General features: G+C 50.8%; 1 protein-coding gene across 1 annotated transcript in view; it reads right to left on the reverse strand.

Moving 5' to 3' along the window:
- LOC311137511 (transmembrane protein 266-like) overlaps positions 1 to 18820 on the reverse strand; it is a gene marked incomplete at its 5' end in the record, with an annotated part of 89312 nt that extends 70492 nt beyond the window's left edge. Inside the window, one exon of the mRNA XM_084172039.1 lies at positions 18807 to 18820. Within this exon, the coding sequence (XP_084028165.1) occupies positions 18807 to 18820 (14 nt within the window). The remainder of the gene's footprint in view (positions 1 to 18806) is intronic.

Genomic DNA, 18820 nt, shown 5'->3' on the forward strand with positions numbered 1-18820 from the left:
CGCAGGGGGGTCATGAGGAGATCATTCAGTTTTATCTGATTGACTCTCCTGCGTATCCCATGGTGCTGGGGCTTCCCTGGTTAAGCGCCCCATGATCCTACCATTGCGTGGCAACAGAGGGCTCTTATGGAGTGGTCTGCCCAGTGTGTAGGGAGATGTCTAGGTGTTTCCTTAGGGGCGACCTCGGTGGAGAGTCCGAACCAAGTGCCCGCAATGCGCATTCCCCCTGAATATGAGGATTTAGCACTTGTGTTCAGCAAAGCGAGGGCAACACAGCTACCACCTCATAGACAGGGGGATTGTGCGATAGATCTCCAAACAGGAGCGGCACTTCCGCGGAGCCGTGTGTATCCCCTGTCTCAAGAGGAGACAGCGGCTATGGAGACTTACATAGCCGAGTCCTTGGCACAGGGATACATACGGTCCTCCACTTCCCCGGTTTCCTCGAGTTTCTTCTTTGTGAAGAAGAAGGACGGGGGTTTGCGCCCGTGTATTGATTACCGTAGTCTCAATCAGATCACGGTTAAGTACAGTTACCCTCTTCCACTGATTGCGACTATGACGGAGTCATTACGCGGAGCACGGTTCTTCACAAAGTTGGATCTCAGGAGCGCGTACAATCTGGTGTGCATTAGGGAGGGGGATGAATGGAAAACAGCATTTAGCACCACCTCGGGTCATTACGAGTATCTCGTCATGCCATACGGGTTAATGAATGCTCCTTCAGTCTTCCAATCCTTTGTTGACGAGATTTTCCGGGACATGCATGGGCAGGGTGTGGTAGTATACATCGACGACATCCTAGTGTACTCTTCTACACGAGCCGAGCATGTAGCCCTGGTGCGCCGAGTGTTGAGGAGACTGTTGGAGCATGACTTGTATGTCAAGGCAGAGAAATGCTTGTTCTTCCAGGAGTCCGTCTCCTTTTTGGGTTATCGGTTGTCCGCGTCTGGTGTGAAGATAGAGGTTGACCGTGTGTCGGCCGTGCGTAATTGGCAAACTCCAACCACTGTAAAAGAGGTGCAGCAGTTTTTGGGTTTTGCTAATTACTACCGGAGGTTTATCCGGGGCTTTGGACAGGTTGCAGCTCCCATTACGTCCCTGCTAAAGGGAGGTCCGGTTCGTTTGCAGTGGTCAGCTGAGGCGGACAGGGCATTTGTCAAACTGAAGAACCTGTTCACCTCGGCTCCGGTGCTGGCGCATCTGGATCCCTCTTTACCATTCCAAGTAGAGGTAGACGCGTCTGAGGCCGGTATTGGGGCAGTCCTGTCGCAACGGTCCGGTACGCCACCTAAGCTCCGCCCCTGTGCGTTCTATTCTAAGAAGCTCAGCTCGGCGGAGCGTAATTATGACGTAGGGGACAGGGAGCTGTTAGCTGTAGTCCAGGCCCTAAAGGTGTGGAGGCATTGGCTTGAGGGGGCTCAACACCCTTTCCTCATTCTGACTGACCACCGTAACCTGGAGTACATCCGGGCAGCTAGGAGATTGAACCCTCGTCAGGCTAGGTGGAACATGTTCCTGACCCGGTTTGTTTTTAAGATCACATACATCCCAGGGTCCCAGAACGGTAAGGCAGACGCCCTGTCCCGGCGGTATGACACAGAGGAGAGGTCCATTGAGCCTACCCCCATACTGCCGGAGTCTTGTTTGGTGGCTCCGGTGGTGTGGGAGGTCGATGCGGAGATCGAGCGGGCACTGCGTACCGACCCTACTCCCCCCGAGTGTCCTGTGGGGCGGTCGTACATTCCGCTCGAGGTTCGTGACCACCTTATTTATTGGGCTCATACATCACCCTCCTCTGGACATCCAGGTATTGGCCGGACAGTGCACTGCCTTAGCGTGAAATACTGGTGGCCAACGTTAGCTAAGGATGTGAGGGTTTATGTCTCCTCCTGCTCGGTGTGCGCCCAGTGTAAGGCGCCTAGACATTTGCCCAGGGGAAAGTTACATCCCCTGCCCGTTCCACAACGACCATGGTCCCACCTCTCGGTGGATTTTGTGACCGACCTTCCCCCCTCCCAGGGGAATACCACCATTTTGGTCGTTGTGGATCGGGTTTCCAAGGCCTGTCGTCTCCTCCCAATGCCGGGTCTCCCTACTGCCCTACAGACCGCTGAGGCCCTATTTACCCACGTGTTCCGGCACTATGGGGTCCCCGAGGATATTGTGTCTGACCGAGGTCCCCAGTTCACCTCCAGAGTCTGGGGGGCGTTCATGGAACGATTGGGGGTCTCGGTGAGCCTTACCTCGGGGTACCACCCAGAGAGCAATGGGCAGGTTGAACGAGTCAACCAGGATGTGGGTAGGTTTCTGAGGTCCTATTGCCAGGGCCGGCCGGAGGAGTGGTCTAGGTGTATCCCCTGGGCAGAGATGGCCCAGAACTCTCTCCGCCACTCCTCCACCAATTTAACACCTTTCCAGTGTGTTTTAGGGTATCAGCCGGTCCTGGCACCATGGCATGAGAGCCAGATCGAGGCCCCTGCGGTGGATGAGTGGATTCGGCGCTCGGAGGAGACGTGGGACGCTGCACATGTCCATCTGCAGCGGGCCATCCGTCGACAGAAGGCGAGCGCCGATCGCCACCGCAGTGAGGGACCGATTTACGCACCGGGAGATCGAGTCTGGCTCTCGACTCGAAACCTGCCCCTCCGCCTGCCCTGCCGGAAGCTGGGTCGGCGGTTTGTGGGGCCCTTCAAAGTCCTGAGAAGATTGAACGAGGTGTGTTACAGGTTACAACTGCCTATTGATTACAAGAATATTAACCCCTCGTTCCATGTGTCTCTTCTCAGGCCGGTGGTAGCTGGCCCACTCCAAGAAGATGAGATAGGAGAGACCCCTCCGCCCCCATTGGACATCGAGGGGGCCCCGGCGTACAGGGTCCGAACCATCTTGGACTCGAGGCGCCGGATGAGTGGTCTCCAGTATCTCGTGGAGTGGGAGGGGTACGGTCCGGAGGAAAGGTGCTGGGTGCCTAGGAGGGACAGCCTAGATCCATCCCTCCTGACTGAGTTCCACCGTGGGCATCCCACGCGCCCGGGTCCGCGTCCTCCTGGCCGTCCCCGAGGCCGGGGTCGGCGCACGGCTGGAGCCGCGCGTCAAGGGGGGGGTACTGTCACGGTTTCGGCCGAGGCTGCTCCTCCTCCTTGTTCGGGCAGGCTTCGGCGTTCGTCGTCCCCGGAGTACTAGCTGCCACCGTTGAATGTTTCTAGGTTTGATTGCTTTTGTCTGTCCATTGCACCTGTGTCCGTTTGTGTCTGATTATGTGTTCTATAAGTTTCCTGTTTTGTATTGGTTAGGTTGTGTGTTGTTATTCGCCTGTCCGTTAGTGCTGCGTGTTCTTTCTGTTTATTGTTTTGTTAGTTTACGCACAGTCTGCGTAATCGTTCGCCTCTGTTTTTGTTTGAGGCCGTTCATTGTATTTGTGCTTGGGTTTTGCACTAGTAAACGTTGTTGGACTAAGCTTCGGTGTCCTGCGCCTGACTCCCGCACCACATTAACCTCAGCTAGTGACAATAAGTTCATTAGAATTACCAGCCTCAGAAATTGCAGCCCAAATATATGCTTCACAGAGTTCAAGTCACAGACACATCTAAACATTATTTCATAGTTTTGCTGTCTTCACTATTATTCTACAATGTAGAAAATAGTAAAAATAAAGAAAAACCCTTGAATGAGTAGGTGTGTCCAAACTTTTGACTGGTACTATATGTTGAGACAAATTACAGACAGTAGCTTACAAGTAGCAAAATATAACTAAATTGCTTGAACATGAAAGGTATTTCAATATGATTGAAATAGGCCTATAGCTTACTGTTTATATTTTAATGCAATAATCTTGGTTTTCATTTAAAGCATATTTTTTAACATCACGTGTTTGTATCAATTGCAAAGACATAAAGCAACTTTGTATTTGTAGCTGACTTTGTTCTGAAGTTATCGCAGTCACAGAGAGATGGATAAACCATGTGATTCTATGTTTAGCGGAGATCTTCTGTGTATAAAGTGACACGGGATGGCAAAAAAGCATCTAACGACGCACTTACAGTGCCTTGCAAAAGTATTCATCCCCCTTGAAGTTTTTCCTATTTTGTTGCATTACAACCTGCAATTTAAATATATATTTTTTTGGATTTCATGTAATGGACATACACAAAATAGTCCAAATTGGTGAAGTGAAATGAAAACAAGAACTTGTTAAAAAAAATCTAAAAAATTAATAACGGAAAACTGGTGCGTGCATATGTATTCACCCCCTTTGCTATGAAGCCCCTAAATAAGATCTGGTGCAACCAATTACCTTCAGAAGTCACATAATTAGTTAAATAAAGTCCACCTGTGTGCAATCTAAGTGTCACATGATCTGTCACATGATCTCAGTATATATACACCTGTTCTGAAAGGCCCCAGAGTCTGCAACACCACTAAGCAAGGGGCACCACCAAGCAAGCAGCACTATGAAGACCAAGGAGCTCTCCAAACAGGTCAGGGACAAAGTTGTGGAGAAGTAGGCCTCCTGTAGCTCAGTTGGTAGAGCATGGTGCTTGCAACGCCAGGGTTGTGGGTTCGATTCCAACGGGGGGCCAGAATAAAAGAAACAAATGTATGCACTCACTAACTGTAAGTCGTTGTGGATAAGACCGTCTGCTAAATGACGTAAATGTAAAAGTACAGATCAGAGTTGGGTTATAAAAAAATATCAGAAACTTTGAACATCCCACAAAGCACCATTAAATCCATTATTTAAAAAATGGAAAGAATATGGCACCACAACAAACCTGCCAAGAGAGGGCCACCCACCAAAACTCATGGACCAGGCAAGGAGGGCATTAATCAGAGAGGCAACAAAGAGACCAAAGATAACGCTGAAGGAGCTACAAAGTATCTGTCCATAGGACCACTTTAAGCCGTACACTCCGCAGAGCTGGGCTTTACAGAAGAGTGGCCAGAAAAAAGCCATTGCTTAAAGAAAAAAATAAGCAAACACGTTTGGTGTTCGCCAAAAGGCATGTGGGAGACTCCCCAAACATATAGAAGAAGGTACTCTGGTCAGATGAGACTAAAATTGAGCTTTTTGGCCATCAAGGAAAACGCTATATCTGGCGCAAACCCAACACCTCTCATCACCCCGAGAACACCATCCCCACAGTGAAGCATGGTGGTGTCACGGATTCAGCCGAGGCTGTTCCTCCTCCTTGCTCGGGCAGGCTTCCGCGTTCGTCGTCCCCGGAGTACTAGCTGCTGCCGATCGATGTTTCGGTGTTTGTCTTGTTTAGTCTTTATTGTGTACACCTGTTTCCCATTATGTTTGATTGTGTATTGTGCGTTATTGTTTTGGTCTTTGCGGCAGTTGCCCTTGTGTGCGGGTTTTGTTATTTTCCCTCGCTGTTCGAGGTTGCCAGTGTACTTTGTTTTGTTGCACTGTATCTAGTAAAAGTTCTGCCAGTAGCTCGGTGTCCTGCTCTTGACTTCGCCTACCGCATACACGTCGCCCTGACAGAATAACGCACCCATTAGACATGGAGTCAGCAGGAGCGGCGGTGCCAGCTGGATCAATAGAAGAGCGCGTAGAACAACAAGCGGCTATGATCCAGGCTCTCGGCACCGCCATGGAACAGGTGGTGAAAACCGTGGAGCGATGGGAAAGAAGAAGTTGGTCTACACCTCCTCCGACGATACCACCACCATCAGCTAGGCCCATCGCTTCATCTCCGGGGTCCAGTGGGATTCGGCTCTCGCTCCCGAGGGCTTATGATGGCACAGCTGCCGGGTGTCAGGGTTTCCTGCTCCAGGTGGAACTCTACCTGGCAACCATCCACCCGGCGCCCTCGGGATACGAGAGCGTGTCCGCCCTCATCTCCTGTCTGTCCGGCAAGGCGCTGGAGTGGGCCAACGCCGAGTGGGGGGGAATAGACGCCGACACAGTCAACTATGCAGAGTTCACCCGCCGCTTCAGGGCAGTATTCGATCATCCACCAGAGGGTAAGGCGGCGGGTGAACGTCTATTCCACCTTCGACAGGGGAGGAGGAGCACGCAGGAGTTCGCACTGGACTTCCGGACACTGGCTGCCAACGCGGGATGGAATGAGAGGGCCCTCATCGACCACTACAGATGTAGCCTGAGGGAGGACGTGCGTCGGGAATTGGCCTGCAGGGACACCAACCTAACCTTCGATCAACTGGTGGACATGTCGATTCGCCTGGACACCCTGTTGGCTACCCGTGGACGTCCGGACTCGGGGCCATCCATTCCATCCCCCAGCACTTCCGAGCCGACCCTGATGGAGCTCGGAGGTGCTGGTTGTAGGAGAGAGACCAGGAGAGAGGCCGTCCCCTGCACCAACTGTGGCTGCAGAGGACACACTGCTGGTCGGTGCTGGGGAGGGTCTCCTCGGAATCGAGGCAGTAGGCCACGCACTGATTAATCATTCCAGGTGAGTAGGCGCCCAACTCACCCAGAGCTCTCTGTTGCGCATATGTGTATTAAAGTTGTGTTTCCCGAGGTTTCTCCTCATTCCCAGCATAAGGCGCTAGTCGATTCAGGCGCAGCTGGGAATTTTATCGACCGCCATTTCACCCATAAGTTAGGGATTCCTATAGTTCCAGTGGAGGTGCCCTTCCCTATCCATGCCCTAGATAGTCACCCTTTGGGGTCTGGGTTGATTAGGGAGGTCACGGCGCCGCTCAGGATGAAAATGCAGGAGGGCCATGAGGAGATAATTTGGTTGTATTTGATTGACTCTCCTGCGTTTCCCGTGGTGTTGGGGCTTCCCTGGTTGACGTCTCATGACCCCAACATTTCATGGCAACAGAGGGCTCTCAAGGGATGGTCTGATCAGTGTGTCGGGAGGTGTGTGGGTGTTTCCGTAGGGGCCACGACGGTGGAAAGTCCGAACCAAGTTCCCACCATGCACATTCCACCTGAATATGCCGATTTGGCTCTTGCCTTCTGTAAAAAGAAGGCGACTCAATTACCACCCCATCGACAGGGGGATTGTGCGATAAACCTCCAAGTAGGCGCTGCGCTTCCACGTAGCCATGTGTATCCTCTGTCTCAGGAGGAGACGGCGGCTATGGAAACATATGTCGCCGAATCGCTGAGACAGGGTTACATACGGCCGTCCACTTCCCCAGCGTCCTCGAGTTTCTTTTTTGTGAAGAAGAAAGATGGGGGTTTACGCCCGTGTATTGACTACCGTGGTCTCAATCAGATCACCATCAAATATAGCTATCCACTCCCTCTGATTGCTAGTATGACGGAGTCATTACATGGGGCGCGATTCTTCACAAAATTGGATCTCAGGAGCGCGTACAACCTGGTGCGCATTAGGGAGGGAGATGAGTGGAAGACAGCATTCAGTACCACCTCGGGTCACTATGAGTACCTCGTCATGCCATACGGGTTAATGAATGCTCCTTCAGTCTTCCAATCGTTTGTGGATGAGATTTTCCGGGACTTACATGGACAGGGTGTAGTGGTGTATATTGATGATATTCTAATATACTCCGCTACCCGCGCAGAGCATGTGTCCCTGGTTCGTCGGCTGCTTGGTAGACTGTTGGAGCATGACCTGTATGCAAAGGCGGAGAAATGTCTGTTCTTCCAGGAATCCATCTCCTTCCTGGGACACCGGTTGTCCGCGTCAGGAGTGGAGATGGAGATTGACTGTGTTTCAGCCATGCGCAATTGGCCGACTCCCTCCACGGTGAAGGAGGTGCAGCGGTTTTTGGGTTTTGCCAATTACTACCGGAGGTTTATCCGGGGCTTTGGGCAGGTAGCAGCTCCCAATACCTCTCTGCTAAAGGGGGGTCCGGTGCGTCTGCAGTGGTCGGCTGAGGCGGACAGAGATTTTGGGCATCTGAAGGACCTGTTTACCTCGGCTCCGGTGCTGGCTCATCCGGATCCTTCTTTGGCGTTCCAAGTTGAGGTGGATGCGTCCGAGGCTGGGATCGGTGCTGTACTGTCTCAGTGCTCGGGTACGCCACCTAAACTCCGCCCCTGTGCTTTCTTTTCTAAGAAGCTCAGTCCGGCGGAGCGCAATTATGATGTGGGGGACAGGGAGCTGTTGGCTGTGGTGCAAGCCCTGAAGGTGTGGAGGCACACCCTTTTCTCATTTTGACTGACCATCGTAACCTGGAGTACATCCGGGCGGCGAGGAGGCTGAACCCTCGCCAGGCTAGGTGGGCTATGTTTTTCACCCGATTTGTGTTTACGCTCACCTATAGACCAGGGTCACAGAACGCTAAGGCAGACGCCCTGTCCTGACTATATGACACAGAGGAGAGGTCCATTTAGCCTATTCCCATACTTCCGGAGTCTTGTCTGGTGGCACCAGTGGTATGGGAGGTTGATGCGGACATCGAGCGGGCGTTACTTACCGATCCTACTCCCCCACAGTGTCCAGAGGGTCGGAAGTACGTGCCGCTCGAGGTTCGTGATCGATTAATATATTGGGCTCACATGTCACTTTCCTCTGGCCATCCTGGTATTGGACGGACAGCGCACTGCCTTAGTGGAAAGTACTGGTGGCCCACTTTGGCTAAGGACGTGAGGGTTTACGTTTCCTCCTGCTCGGTGTGTGCTCAGTGTAAGGCGCCTAGACACCTACCCAGAGGGAAATTACAACCCCTACCCGTTCCACAACGACCGTGGTCTCACCTCTCGGTGGATTTCGTCACGGACCTTCCCTCCTCCCAGGGGAATAAGACAATCTTGGTCGTTGTGGATCGGTTTTCAAAGGCCTGCCGTCTCATTCCTATGCCAGGTCTCCCTACAGCCCTACAAACTGCTGACGCCCTGTTTACGCACGTCTTCCGGCACTACGGGGTACCTGAGGATATAGTGTCTGATCGGGGTCCCCAGTTCACCTCTAGAGTCTGGAGGGCGTTTATGGAACGCCTGGGGGTCTCGATTAGCCTTACCTCAGGGTTTCACCCCGAGAGTAACGGGCAGGTGGAGAGAGTGAACCAGGATGTGGGTAGGTTTCTGAGGTCCTATTGCCAGGACCGGCAGGGGGAATGGTCGGAATATGTCCCCTGGGCAGAAATCGCCCAAAACTCACTTCGCCACTCCTCAACTAACCTTACACCTTTTCAGTGTGTGCTAGGTTATCAGCCGGTCCTGGCACCTTGGCATCAGAGCCAGATCGAGGCCCCTGCGGTGGACGAGTGGTTTCGGCGCTCGGAGGAGACCTGGAACGCTGCGCATGTCCATCTACAGCGAGCGATCAGACGGCAAAAAGCGAGCGCCGATCGCCACCGCAGTGAGGCTCCGTGTTAGGCCTACTGCTGCTAGGTAGCTCTCTCTCTCTGCTCTCCCCCTCCCCTCTGTCTGTTCTTGATTGCAGGAGTGACGTCTGGTGTGCTGGAGTCAGGGTTCCAGCTGCAGCTCATTCACCATAATCACCTCAGCCTTAAAGACCCGGTCAAACTTGCCACTCATCGTCAGATCATAGTCAAGACGACCATATTATTGGAACCTGACTCCTGCCTCCGCTTCACTCCTGCCACCACCATCCTGCTTTCCACTACTGGACCTTCCTTTTGGACTCACCACGGACACTAGGACGTTACGGTACCACTCCTGCTCAGAACCTGGATCTGTTACCCTCCCTGTAGACCTGGACTTGCTCTTCCCCTATTTTTGGAAACCTGGACAATTGAACTTTGTAAATAAACCTGTTAAACCTTCTCTGGCTCGGTGTAGTTGTCTGCATTTGGGTTCATATCCAGTTAAATCGTGACAGTATGATCTGACCAACATGAACCCAGCAGACAGTAGCTCGGATACCACCCCAGAGTGCACTCAAATTCGGACTGCCATAGCCAATCAGGGCATTTTACTTGGCCAACATGATACTTTGTTTAAGACTATTTCTGAGAACAGTCAGATGCTGCTTAATCAGGTTCAATTACTCACCAATCAAGTGTCTGCCCTTACTACCCAAGTTAATAATGCACCCCTCGTTCATGGCATACAAACTGCTCCTTCTCCTGCTCCGCCTGTTTTTCCTGCTCCTCCAGCCCAGATCAGAGAGCCTTTTGTTCCTGCTCCAGAGCGCTTTGACGGGAACATGGGAACCTGTGGTGATTTTTTGACTCAATGCTCGTTAGTGTTTGAACAACAGCCCCTCACCTACGCCTCAGAAAGAGCCCGTATTGCCTACCTTATCAACTCTACTAGCGGTTCCGCTCGTTCCTGGGGATCCGCGGTCTGGGAGAGTCAGTCGGACATTTGCAACGCTTACGTTGCCTTCACCACTGAGATGAGGAAGGTTTTCGACCACCCCGTACGGGGCAAGGAGGCTGCTAAACGGTTGTTTTCTCTTCGGCAGGGGTCTCGCAGTGTGGTGGAGATGGCAGTGGAGTTTCGGACTTTAGCGGCAGTGAGTGGTTGGAATGACGAGGCATTACAAGGAGTGTTCATTAATGCTTTGTCTGAGACTTTGAAAGATGAATTGGTGTCATATGATGAATCGCCTACGCTGGATAATCTTATTTCACTCACCATCAGGTTGGATAATCGGATTCAGGAGCGCCGCCGGGAGAGGAGTGTTAGTTCCAAGCAACCTGTCTGTCGTCAACCAACTCCTCCCCGCCTCTTCCCTACGGAGAAGGCAGAGTCTTCCCGAGTCGATACTAGGAGCACTGAACCCGAAGCCATGGAGGTGGGTCGTGCACGGTTGTCCTCAGAGGAGCGTGCACGTCGTATTCAGGCTCGGGTCTGCCTGTATTGTGGAGAAGCTGGTCATTTCGTTCCTTCCTGCCCAGTTCGTCCGGGAAAAGGGCCGGCTCATCATTAATGGGAGAAGTTTTGGTGAGCCGAGCAGCGGATTCTTCCTCTTCTCCCCGCATTCTGCTCCAGGCATCCCTCCAGTGGCAGTCCCAGAATTTCCCTGTTAGTGCGCTGGTTGACTCTGGTGCCAATGAAAGCTTTTTGGATCGAGAGTTGGCTCAACAAATGGATTTAGAGACTGTTCCTATGGACCGTCCGCTGCAGGCTAAGGGTCTAAATGGACAATTGTTGACCCGTATTACTCATCAGACTGTTCCTGTTTGTCTCAGAGTGTCGGGTAATCATCAGGAGAACATTCAATTTCACATAATTGACTGCCCACAGACCCCCCTGGTCCTTGGTATCCCCTGGCTCATAAGACACAATCCACACATTGATTGGGTGACAGGTAAAATTGTTTCATGGAGCACATTTTGTCATGTGAACTGTTTGTGTTCTGCTCAGACCCCTGCCAGCACTGTGCCTCAACCTCCACTGGAGTCCATGGATCTCTCTGCTGTCCCTGACGTGTATCATGACCTGGCATCCGTTTTCTGCAAACACAGAGCTACTTCTCTTCCTCCTCACCGGCCATACGACTGTGCCATTGACCTCCAGCCAGGAGCCCCTCTCCCTAACAGTCGCCTGTACAATCTCTCCCGCCCGGAGACGGAGGCTATGGAGAACTACATTCGGGACTCCTTGGCGGCAGGTATTATTCGTCCTTCCTCGTCACCTGTAGGAGCGGGATTCTTTTTTGTTGGAAAGAAGGATAAGACCCTCAGACCCTGTATTGATTTCCGTGGACTTAACAACATCACCATTAAGAACAAATATTCTCTGCCTTTAATTAATTCTGCTTTTCCCCTCCTTCATGGTGCGACTATCTTTACGAAACTGGATCTACGAAATGCGTATCACCTGGTGCGCATTCGTAAAGGTGATGAATGGAAGACTGCCTTCAACACACCCTTGGGACATTTTGAGTATCTGGTTATGCCTTTTGGTTTGTCTAATGCCCCTGCTGTTTTCCAGGCACTAGTGAATGATGTCCTTCGGGACATGTTGAATCGTTTTGTTTTTGTCTATCTGGATGATATCCTGATTTTCTCAGTCCTCCCAGGAACATGAACTGCATGTGCGCCAGGTGTTGCAAAGGTTGTTGGAGAACAAACTATTTGTGAAGATGGAGAAATGTGAATTTCATGTGTCTGAAACCTCTTTTTTGGGTTACATAATAGCTCAGGGGGAGTTGCGGATGGACCCAGCCAAGATCTCTGCTGTCACGGACTGGCCAGCCCCCTCCACCCGCAAACAACTTCAACGATTCCTGGGGTTTGCGAACTTCTACAGGAGGTTCATCAAGGACTACAGCCGCATTGCTGCGCCACTCACCGCTCTCACCTCCATCTCACTACCGTTCGCTTGGAATGAAGGGGCCGAATCAGCGTTCGAAGAGCTGAAACATCGCTTCGCCTCGGCTCCCATTCTGATGCAGCCTGACCCCGACCGCCAGTTTGTCGTGGAGGTGGATGCATCCGACACTGGGGTAGGTGCGGTGTTGTCACAACGTTCACCTGAAGATAACAAACTGCATCCCTGTGCTTTTCTTTCACGGAAACTTTCTCAGGCAGAGAGGAATTATGATGTGGGCAATCGTGAACTGCTCGCCGTTAAGATGGCTCTCGAGGAGTGGCGGCATTGGTTGGAGGGGGCGGAACAACCCTTCATCGTCTGGACGGATCATAAAAATCTTGCTTACATCCAGTCAGCGAAGCAGCTCAATCCCCGTCAAGCCAGGTGGGCACTATTTTTTGGGAGATTCAATTTCTCTCTGTCTTACTGTCCTGGGTCACGCAACGTCAAGCCTGATGCCCTGTCTCGTGTTCATTCTGCTGTTGATACTGGTAGTAACCCTGAACCCATCTTGCCTCCTACCTGCAGTATTGCTGCCATTACATGTGACATCGAAGGGATTGTTAGACAGGCTCAACATCTACAAGCTGACCCTGGGAGCGGTCCTCCTAACCGGTTGTTTGTCCCTGAGTCTGTTCGCTCCCAGGTACTTCAGTGGGCTCACTCGTCTCCCCTTACCTGTCACCCTGGAGTTACTCGGACCCTTGAATTTTTGCGACGGAAGTTCTGGTGGCCCAGGATGGAGACGGACACTCGTGCCTTCATTGCTGCTTGTACGGTATGTGCACGAAGTAAGAACTCCACCCAGGCCAGCGCTGGTCATCTACGACCTCTGCCAATACCCAGCCGGCCCTGGTCCCACATTGCATTGGATTTTGTCACTGGACTTCCCCCCTCGTCTGGAAAGACTGTCATTCTTACTGTGATTGATCGTTTTTCTAAGTTTGCTCATTTTTTGGCCCTACCTAAACTGCCCACTGCCAGAGAAACGGCTGATATTTTGGTTGAACATGTGTTCCGCTCTCATGGTCTACCCACTGATATTGTCTCTGACAGGGGTCCCCAGTTTGTCTCCCAGGTATGGAAAGCTTTCTGTAAAGCTTTGGGCATCACATCCAGCCTGTCCTCTGGATATCACCCCCAGACCAACGGGCAAGCCGAGAGAGCGAACCAGGAGATGGAGACCGCTCTCCGCTGTGTCACAGGGTCTAACCCTGGGTCATGGAGCTCCATGCTCCCCAGGGTGGAATATGCTCATAACACCTTGACTAACGCTTCCTCTGGTTTGTCTCCCTTTCTGTGTGCTCTGGGTTATCAACCTCCCCTGTCCCCTTCTCAAGAGAGGGAACTGGCGGTACCCTCGGTGCAGTCCCACATGCGCCGCTGCTTCAAGGTCTGGAGGAAGGCCAGGGTAGCTCTGTCCCGAGCTTCGTCGTACATGCAGAGGCAAGCCAACCGTCACCGGTCCCAGGCTCCCGGTTACTCTCCTGGTCAAGAGGTATGGCTTAAGTCACGTGATCTTCCATTGAAAGTGGAATCTAAGAAGATGGCGCCGCGTTTTATAGGACCGTTCAAAATACTGTCTATTGTTAACCCCTGCGCGGTTAAACTACAGCTTCCTGCCTCCCTACGGGTTCATTCCACTTTTCATGTGTCCCAGATTAAGCCTGTGTCTGTTAGCCCTCTGTGCCCGCCCTCTCGTCCCCCTCCTCCGCCCAGGATCGTGGGTGGGGGTCCTGTCTACACTGTCCGGCGACTTCTGGATGTTCGCCGCCGGGGTCGTGGTTTCCAGTACCTGGTGGATTGGGAGGGTTATGGTCCTGAGGAACGTTCCTGGGTTCCCAGGAGCTTCATTGTGGATCCTGCTCTGGTCCGTGATTTTCATAGGTTACATCCTGATAAACCCTGTCGGCCGCCGGGTGGCGTCCGTAGAGGGGGGGGTACTGTTAGGCCTACTGCTGCTAGGTAGCTCTCTCTCTGCTCTCCCCCTCCCCTCTGTCTGTTCTTGATTGCAGGAGTGAAGTCTGGTGTGCGGGAGTCAGGGTTCCAGCTGCAGCTCATTCACCATAATCACCTCAGCCTTAAAGACCCGGTCAAACTTGCCACTCATCGTCAGATCATAGTCAAGACGACCATATTATTGGAACCTGACTCCTGCCACCACCATCCCTTTTGGACTCACCACGGTCACTAGGACGTTACGGTACCACTCCTGCTCAGAACCTGGATCTGTTACCCTCCCTGTAGACCTGGACTTGCTCTTCCCCTATTTTTGGAAACCTGGACAATTGAACTTTGTAAATAAACCTGTTAAACCTTCTCTGGCTCGGTGTAGTTGTCTGCATTTGGGTTCATATCCAGTTAAATCGTGACACTCCGGTGTATGCACCGGGAGATCGGGTATGGCTCTCGACCCGAAACATGCCCCTTCATCTGCCCTGCCGGAAGCTGGGTCGGCGGTTTGTGGGGCCATTCAAAGTCCTGAGGAGATTGAACGAGGTATGTTATAGGTTACAACTGCCCATTAATTACCGCATTAACCCCTCGTTCTCCTCATGCTGGTAGTAGCTGGTCCACTCCAGGAGAGTGAGGTACGAGAGGCCCCTCCGCCCCCACTGGACATCGAGGGGGCTCCGGCATACTCAGTCCGTTCCATCTTGGATTCGAGGAGTCGGATGGGGGGCCTGCAGTATCTCGTGGAGTGGGAGGGGTACGGTCCGGAGGAACGGTGCTGGGTCCCTAGGAGGGACATCCTAGATCCCTCCATGTTGAGGGATTTCCATCCGGAGTCATCCGACTCGCCCTGCTCCGCGTCCTCCTGGCCGTCCCCGAGGCCGGGGTCGGCGCACGGCTGGAGCCGCGCGTCAAGGGGGGGGTACTGTCACGGATTCAGCCGAGGCTGCTCCTCCTCCTTGCTCGGGCAGGCTTCGGCGTTCGTCGTCCCCGGAGTACTAGCTGCTGCCGATCGATGTTTCGGTGTTTGTCTTGTTTAGTCTTTATTGTGTACACCTGTTTCCCATTATGTTTGATTGTGTTCCCTTTAATACCCTCTGTGTCTCATTGTGTATTGTGCGTTATTGTTTTTGTCTTTGCAGCAGTTGCCCTTGTGTGCGGGTTTTGTTATTTTCCCTCGCTGTTCGAGGTTGCCAGTGTACTTTGTTTTGTTGCACTGTATCTAGTAAAAGTTCTGCCAGTAGCTCGGTGTCCTGCTCTTGACTTCGCCTACCGCATATACGTCGCCCTGACAGGTGGTGGCAGCATCATGCTGTGGGGATGTTTTTCATCGGCAGGGACTGGGAAACTGGTCAGAATTGAAGGAATGGTGGATGGCGCTAAATACAGAGTTTTCAGCAGCCGCTAACATAATTGCAAAAGGGTTTTCTAATGATCAATTAGCCTTTTAAAATGATAAACTTGGATTAGCAAACACAACGTGCCATTGGAACACAGGACTGATGGTTGCTGATAATGGGCCTGTGTACGCCTATGTAGATATTCCATTACAAATCAGCTGTTTCCAGCTACAATAGCCATCTACAACATTAACAATGTCTACACTGTATTTCTGATCAATTTTATGTTATTTTAATGGACAAAAAAAATTGCTTTTCTTTCGAAAACAAGGACATTTCTAAGTGACCCCAAACCTTTGAACGGTAGTGTGTATATATATATATATATATATATATATATATATATATATATATATATATACTGTATATCATGAGGCTGTATGTATCTTTACATATAGGCCTATTGTAAATGTGTATCATTGTAGTGTCATCATCTCTATTGCAAAAAGAAATGCACATACACAACTTTAAGCTACATACACTATATATGCAAAAGTATGTGGACACCCCTTCAATTTAGTGGATTCGGCTAGTTCAGCCACACCTGTTGCTGACAGGTGTATAAAATTGAGCACACAACCATGCAATCTCCATAGACAAACATTGGCAGTAGAATGGCTTACTGAAGAGCAAAGTGACTTTCAACATGGCACCGTCATAGGATGCCATCTTTCCAACAAGTCAGTAAGTGTTTCTAATACATGGTTTTAACATGGTATTACATATGTAACATACTATTTAATGGACAATATACAGTAACTAATACTATAATGTGAAGATAGACTGTTAGTTTAAAACTCAACCTTCTTGGAAACCTGTTTTGAGGAGCTGTGTGGATTCTAGTATTCACACTGGTGCTGTATTTCTGACTAATGTTGTTGGTCGTAGTAGCCTTGTTGCTTCAGTAAATGCCCCATGGAACTTATGGTTAGAAGCCCTGTATACATCTGCCTGCAAAACGTGCAAACATTTTAGTCATTTAGCAGACGCTCTTATCCAGAGCAACTTACAGGAGTGATTAGGGTTAGGTGCCTTGCTCAAGGGTACATCTACAGACTTTTCACCTAGTCAGCTCGGGGAATCGAACTAGCAACCTTTACAATAATGGCCCAACGCTTTTAACTGCTAGGCTACCTGCCACCCATAATGTTATTTAATGTCATGTAACATAATCTGTCTGAGTTTTAAACTTCCCATTTGTGAGCCAACTGTGGATACACTCTGCTAAAACGGTAACCCGCTCATCAGCACATCTTGTTGTAATGAGACAGGATCGAGACATAGGATCGAGACAGAGTGATTAACTGCTCTGTGGCAGGGACTCACGTGACCACAGAGGTTAGTTACAGTCAATGTTAGCTGACCTGTTTCAAACACACATGACTCGTCAGGGTGTGTAGTGTACTCTCTGAATGGAACGAAATGTACAAACAACTCGGAATAGGGCCCGGAGAAAGAGAACGGCCTTACTACATAAAAAAATATATGTTTTATTGTCACATACAGATAGGTGCAGTGAAATGTGACCTTTCGGTTACCTGCCCATCGCTCTAACCTCTAGGCTACCTGCCGCACATACCAACGCACACACCAACCCAGCATTTCCCAAACTTGGTCCTCGGGACCCCAAGGGGTGCATGTTTTATTTTTTGCCCTAACACTACACAACTGATTCAAATTATCAAAGCTTGATGATTAGTTGATTATTTGAATCAGCTGTGTAGTGCTAGGGCAACCAACCACAACCAACCACTATTTTTAATTTAATTTGTTTAACCTTTTACCCCTTTTTTCTCCCCAATTGGTAGTTACAGTCTTGTCCCATCACTGCAACTCCCATACAGACTCGGGAGAGGTGAAGGTCGAGAGCCATGCATCCTCCGAAATACAACCCTGCCAAGCCACACTGCTTCTTGAAACATTGCTCGCTTAACCCGGAAGCCAGCCGCACCAATGTGTCAGAGGGAACACAGTAAAACTGGCGACCGTGTCAGCGTGCATGCGCCCGGCCTGCCACAGGAGTCGCTAGAGCGCGATGGGACAAGGACATCCCGGCTGGCCAAACCCTCCCCTAACCCGGACGACGCTGTGCCAATTGTGCGCCGCCTCATGGGCCTCCCGGTCGCGGCCTGCTGCGACACAGCCCGGGATCGAACCCGGGTCTGTAGTGACGCCTCAAGCACTGCGATGCAGTGCCATAGACTGCTGTGCCCCTCGGGAGGCCCCAACCACTATTGTTACAGTATACTTTTCAGTATCCCAGCATAAACCATTTGCAATGAGAAGAGCCTACAGCTAGTTTATTCAATATAATTGAATGTGGAAAATTATATTATTGGATGAAGTTCGAAAAGGCAATGCAGTTCTTTCTTCTTTTTGTCAGTACATTTTCTTCACTGGTTTGCGTCAATCAATAAAATATTTTACAACTTTAACATGTTCAAATTTAAACTGTATGTTAAATATATGATAAATCTGTCCACTTACAGGGAGCTTATATCTTATAACTATTTTCCCATCTCTGACTCCTGTTACTCTTAGTGTGAGCAGAAATACACCACAGAAAGGGAGAGATGATTTAAAGTAGTGTAGCTGTTTTCACAGTGGTGAAAACAGCTCCGCAGACGTGATCACACAACACAAGGATTTCCCATCTGTCATTTCACCAGGGTGTCGCTGAGGACCGACTGCATTAATTCACGCCTCAGTGTTAACCAGAAAACATATCACAATTCTGTTTGTCGCCCATTGGCCAGTATATTGTCCCACAGTGTTTTCATCTCCCCTTGCCATTTCACCCCCTATCTCCCTCCCACCTCCCCCTCATTTCCCTCCCACGTCACCCACCATCTCCCTCCCTCCCCTTACTTGGCCATAACCAGGGCTGTCATCAGGATGCAGGGGCTGTCTTGGGGACCACACAGAGTAATTATTATTAAGAGAAGATGACATGTGAACACCCCTCCTGCATGCTAAGAGATTGCAGCAGAGGCAGACTGGTGACTGGTGGTCGTTCTCTTGGAGTGCCTAGCGAAGGCTAACTCAGCTCCCCTGCTGCTCAGACTCAAAGTCCTTGGCTGGAAGGGCAAGAGGAAATAGAAAGAGGCTGTTCTCATAATCAGCTGAGGCCATGCTGGGTGTTCCATTGCAAAACCTGTGTGTGTTCATAGCGGGCAGCCATGGTAAGACGCGCAAAACGCATTACAATATGGTGTTAAACAGATAGGGACATCAGAGTTAATTTGGTACGTTGATGTTTTACTTACTGGGGCTTGCTCAT

Source organism: Coregonus lavaretus (genome assembly GCF_964263955.1).
Source record: "Coregonus lavaretus genome assembly, chromosome: 11".
NCBI classification, from domain to species: domain Eukaryota; kingdom Metazoa; phylum Chordata; class Actinopteri; order Salmoniformes; family Salmonidae; genus Coregonus; species Coregonus lavaretus.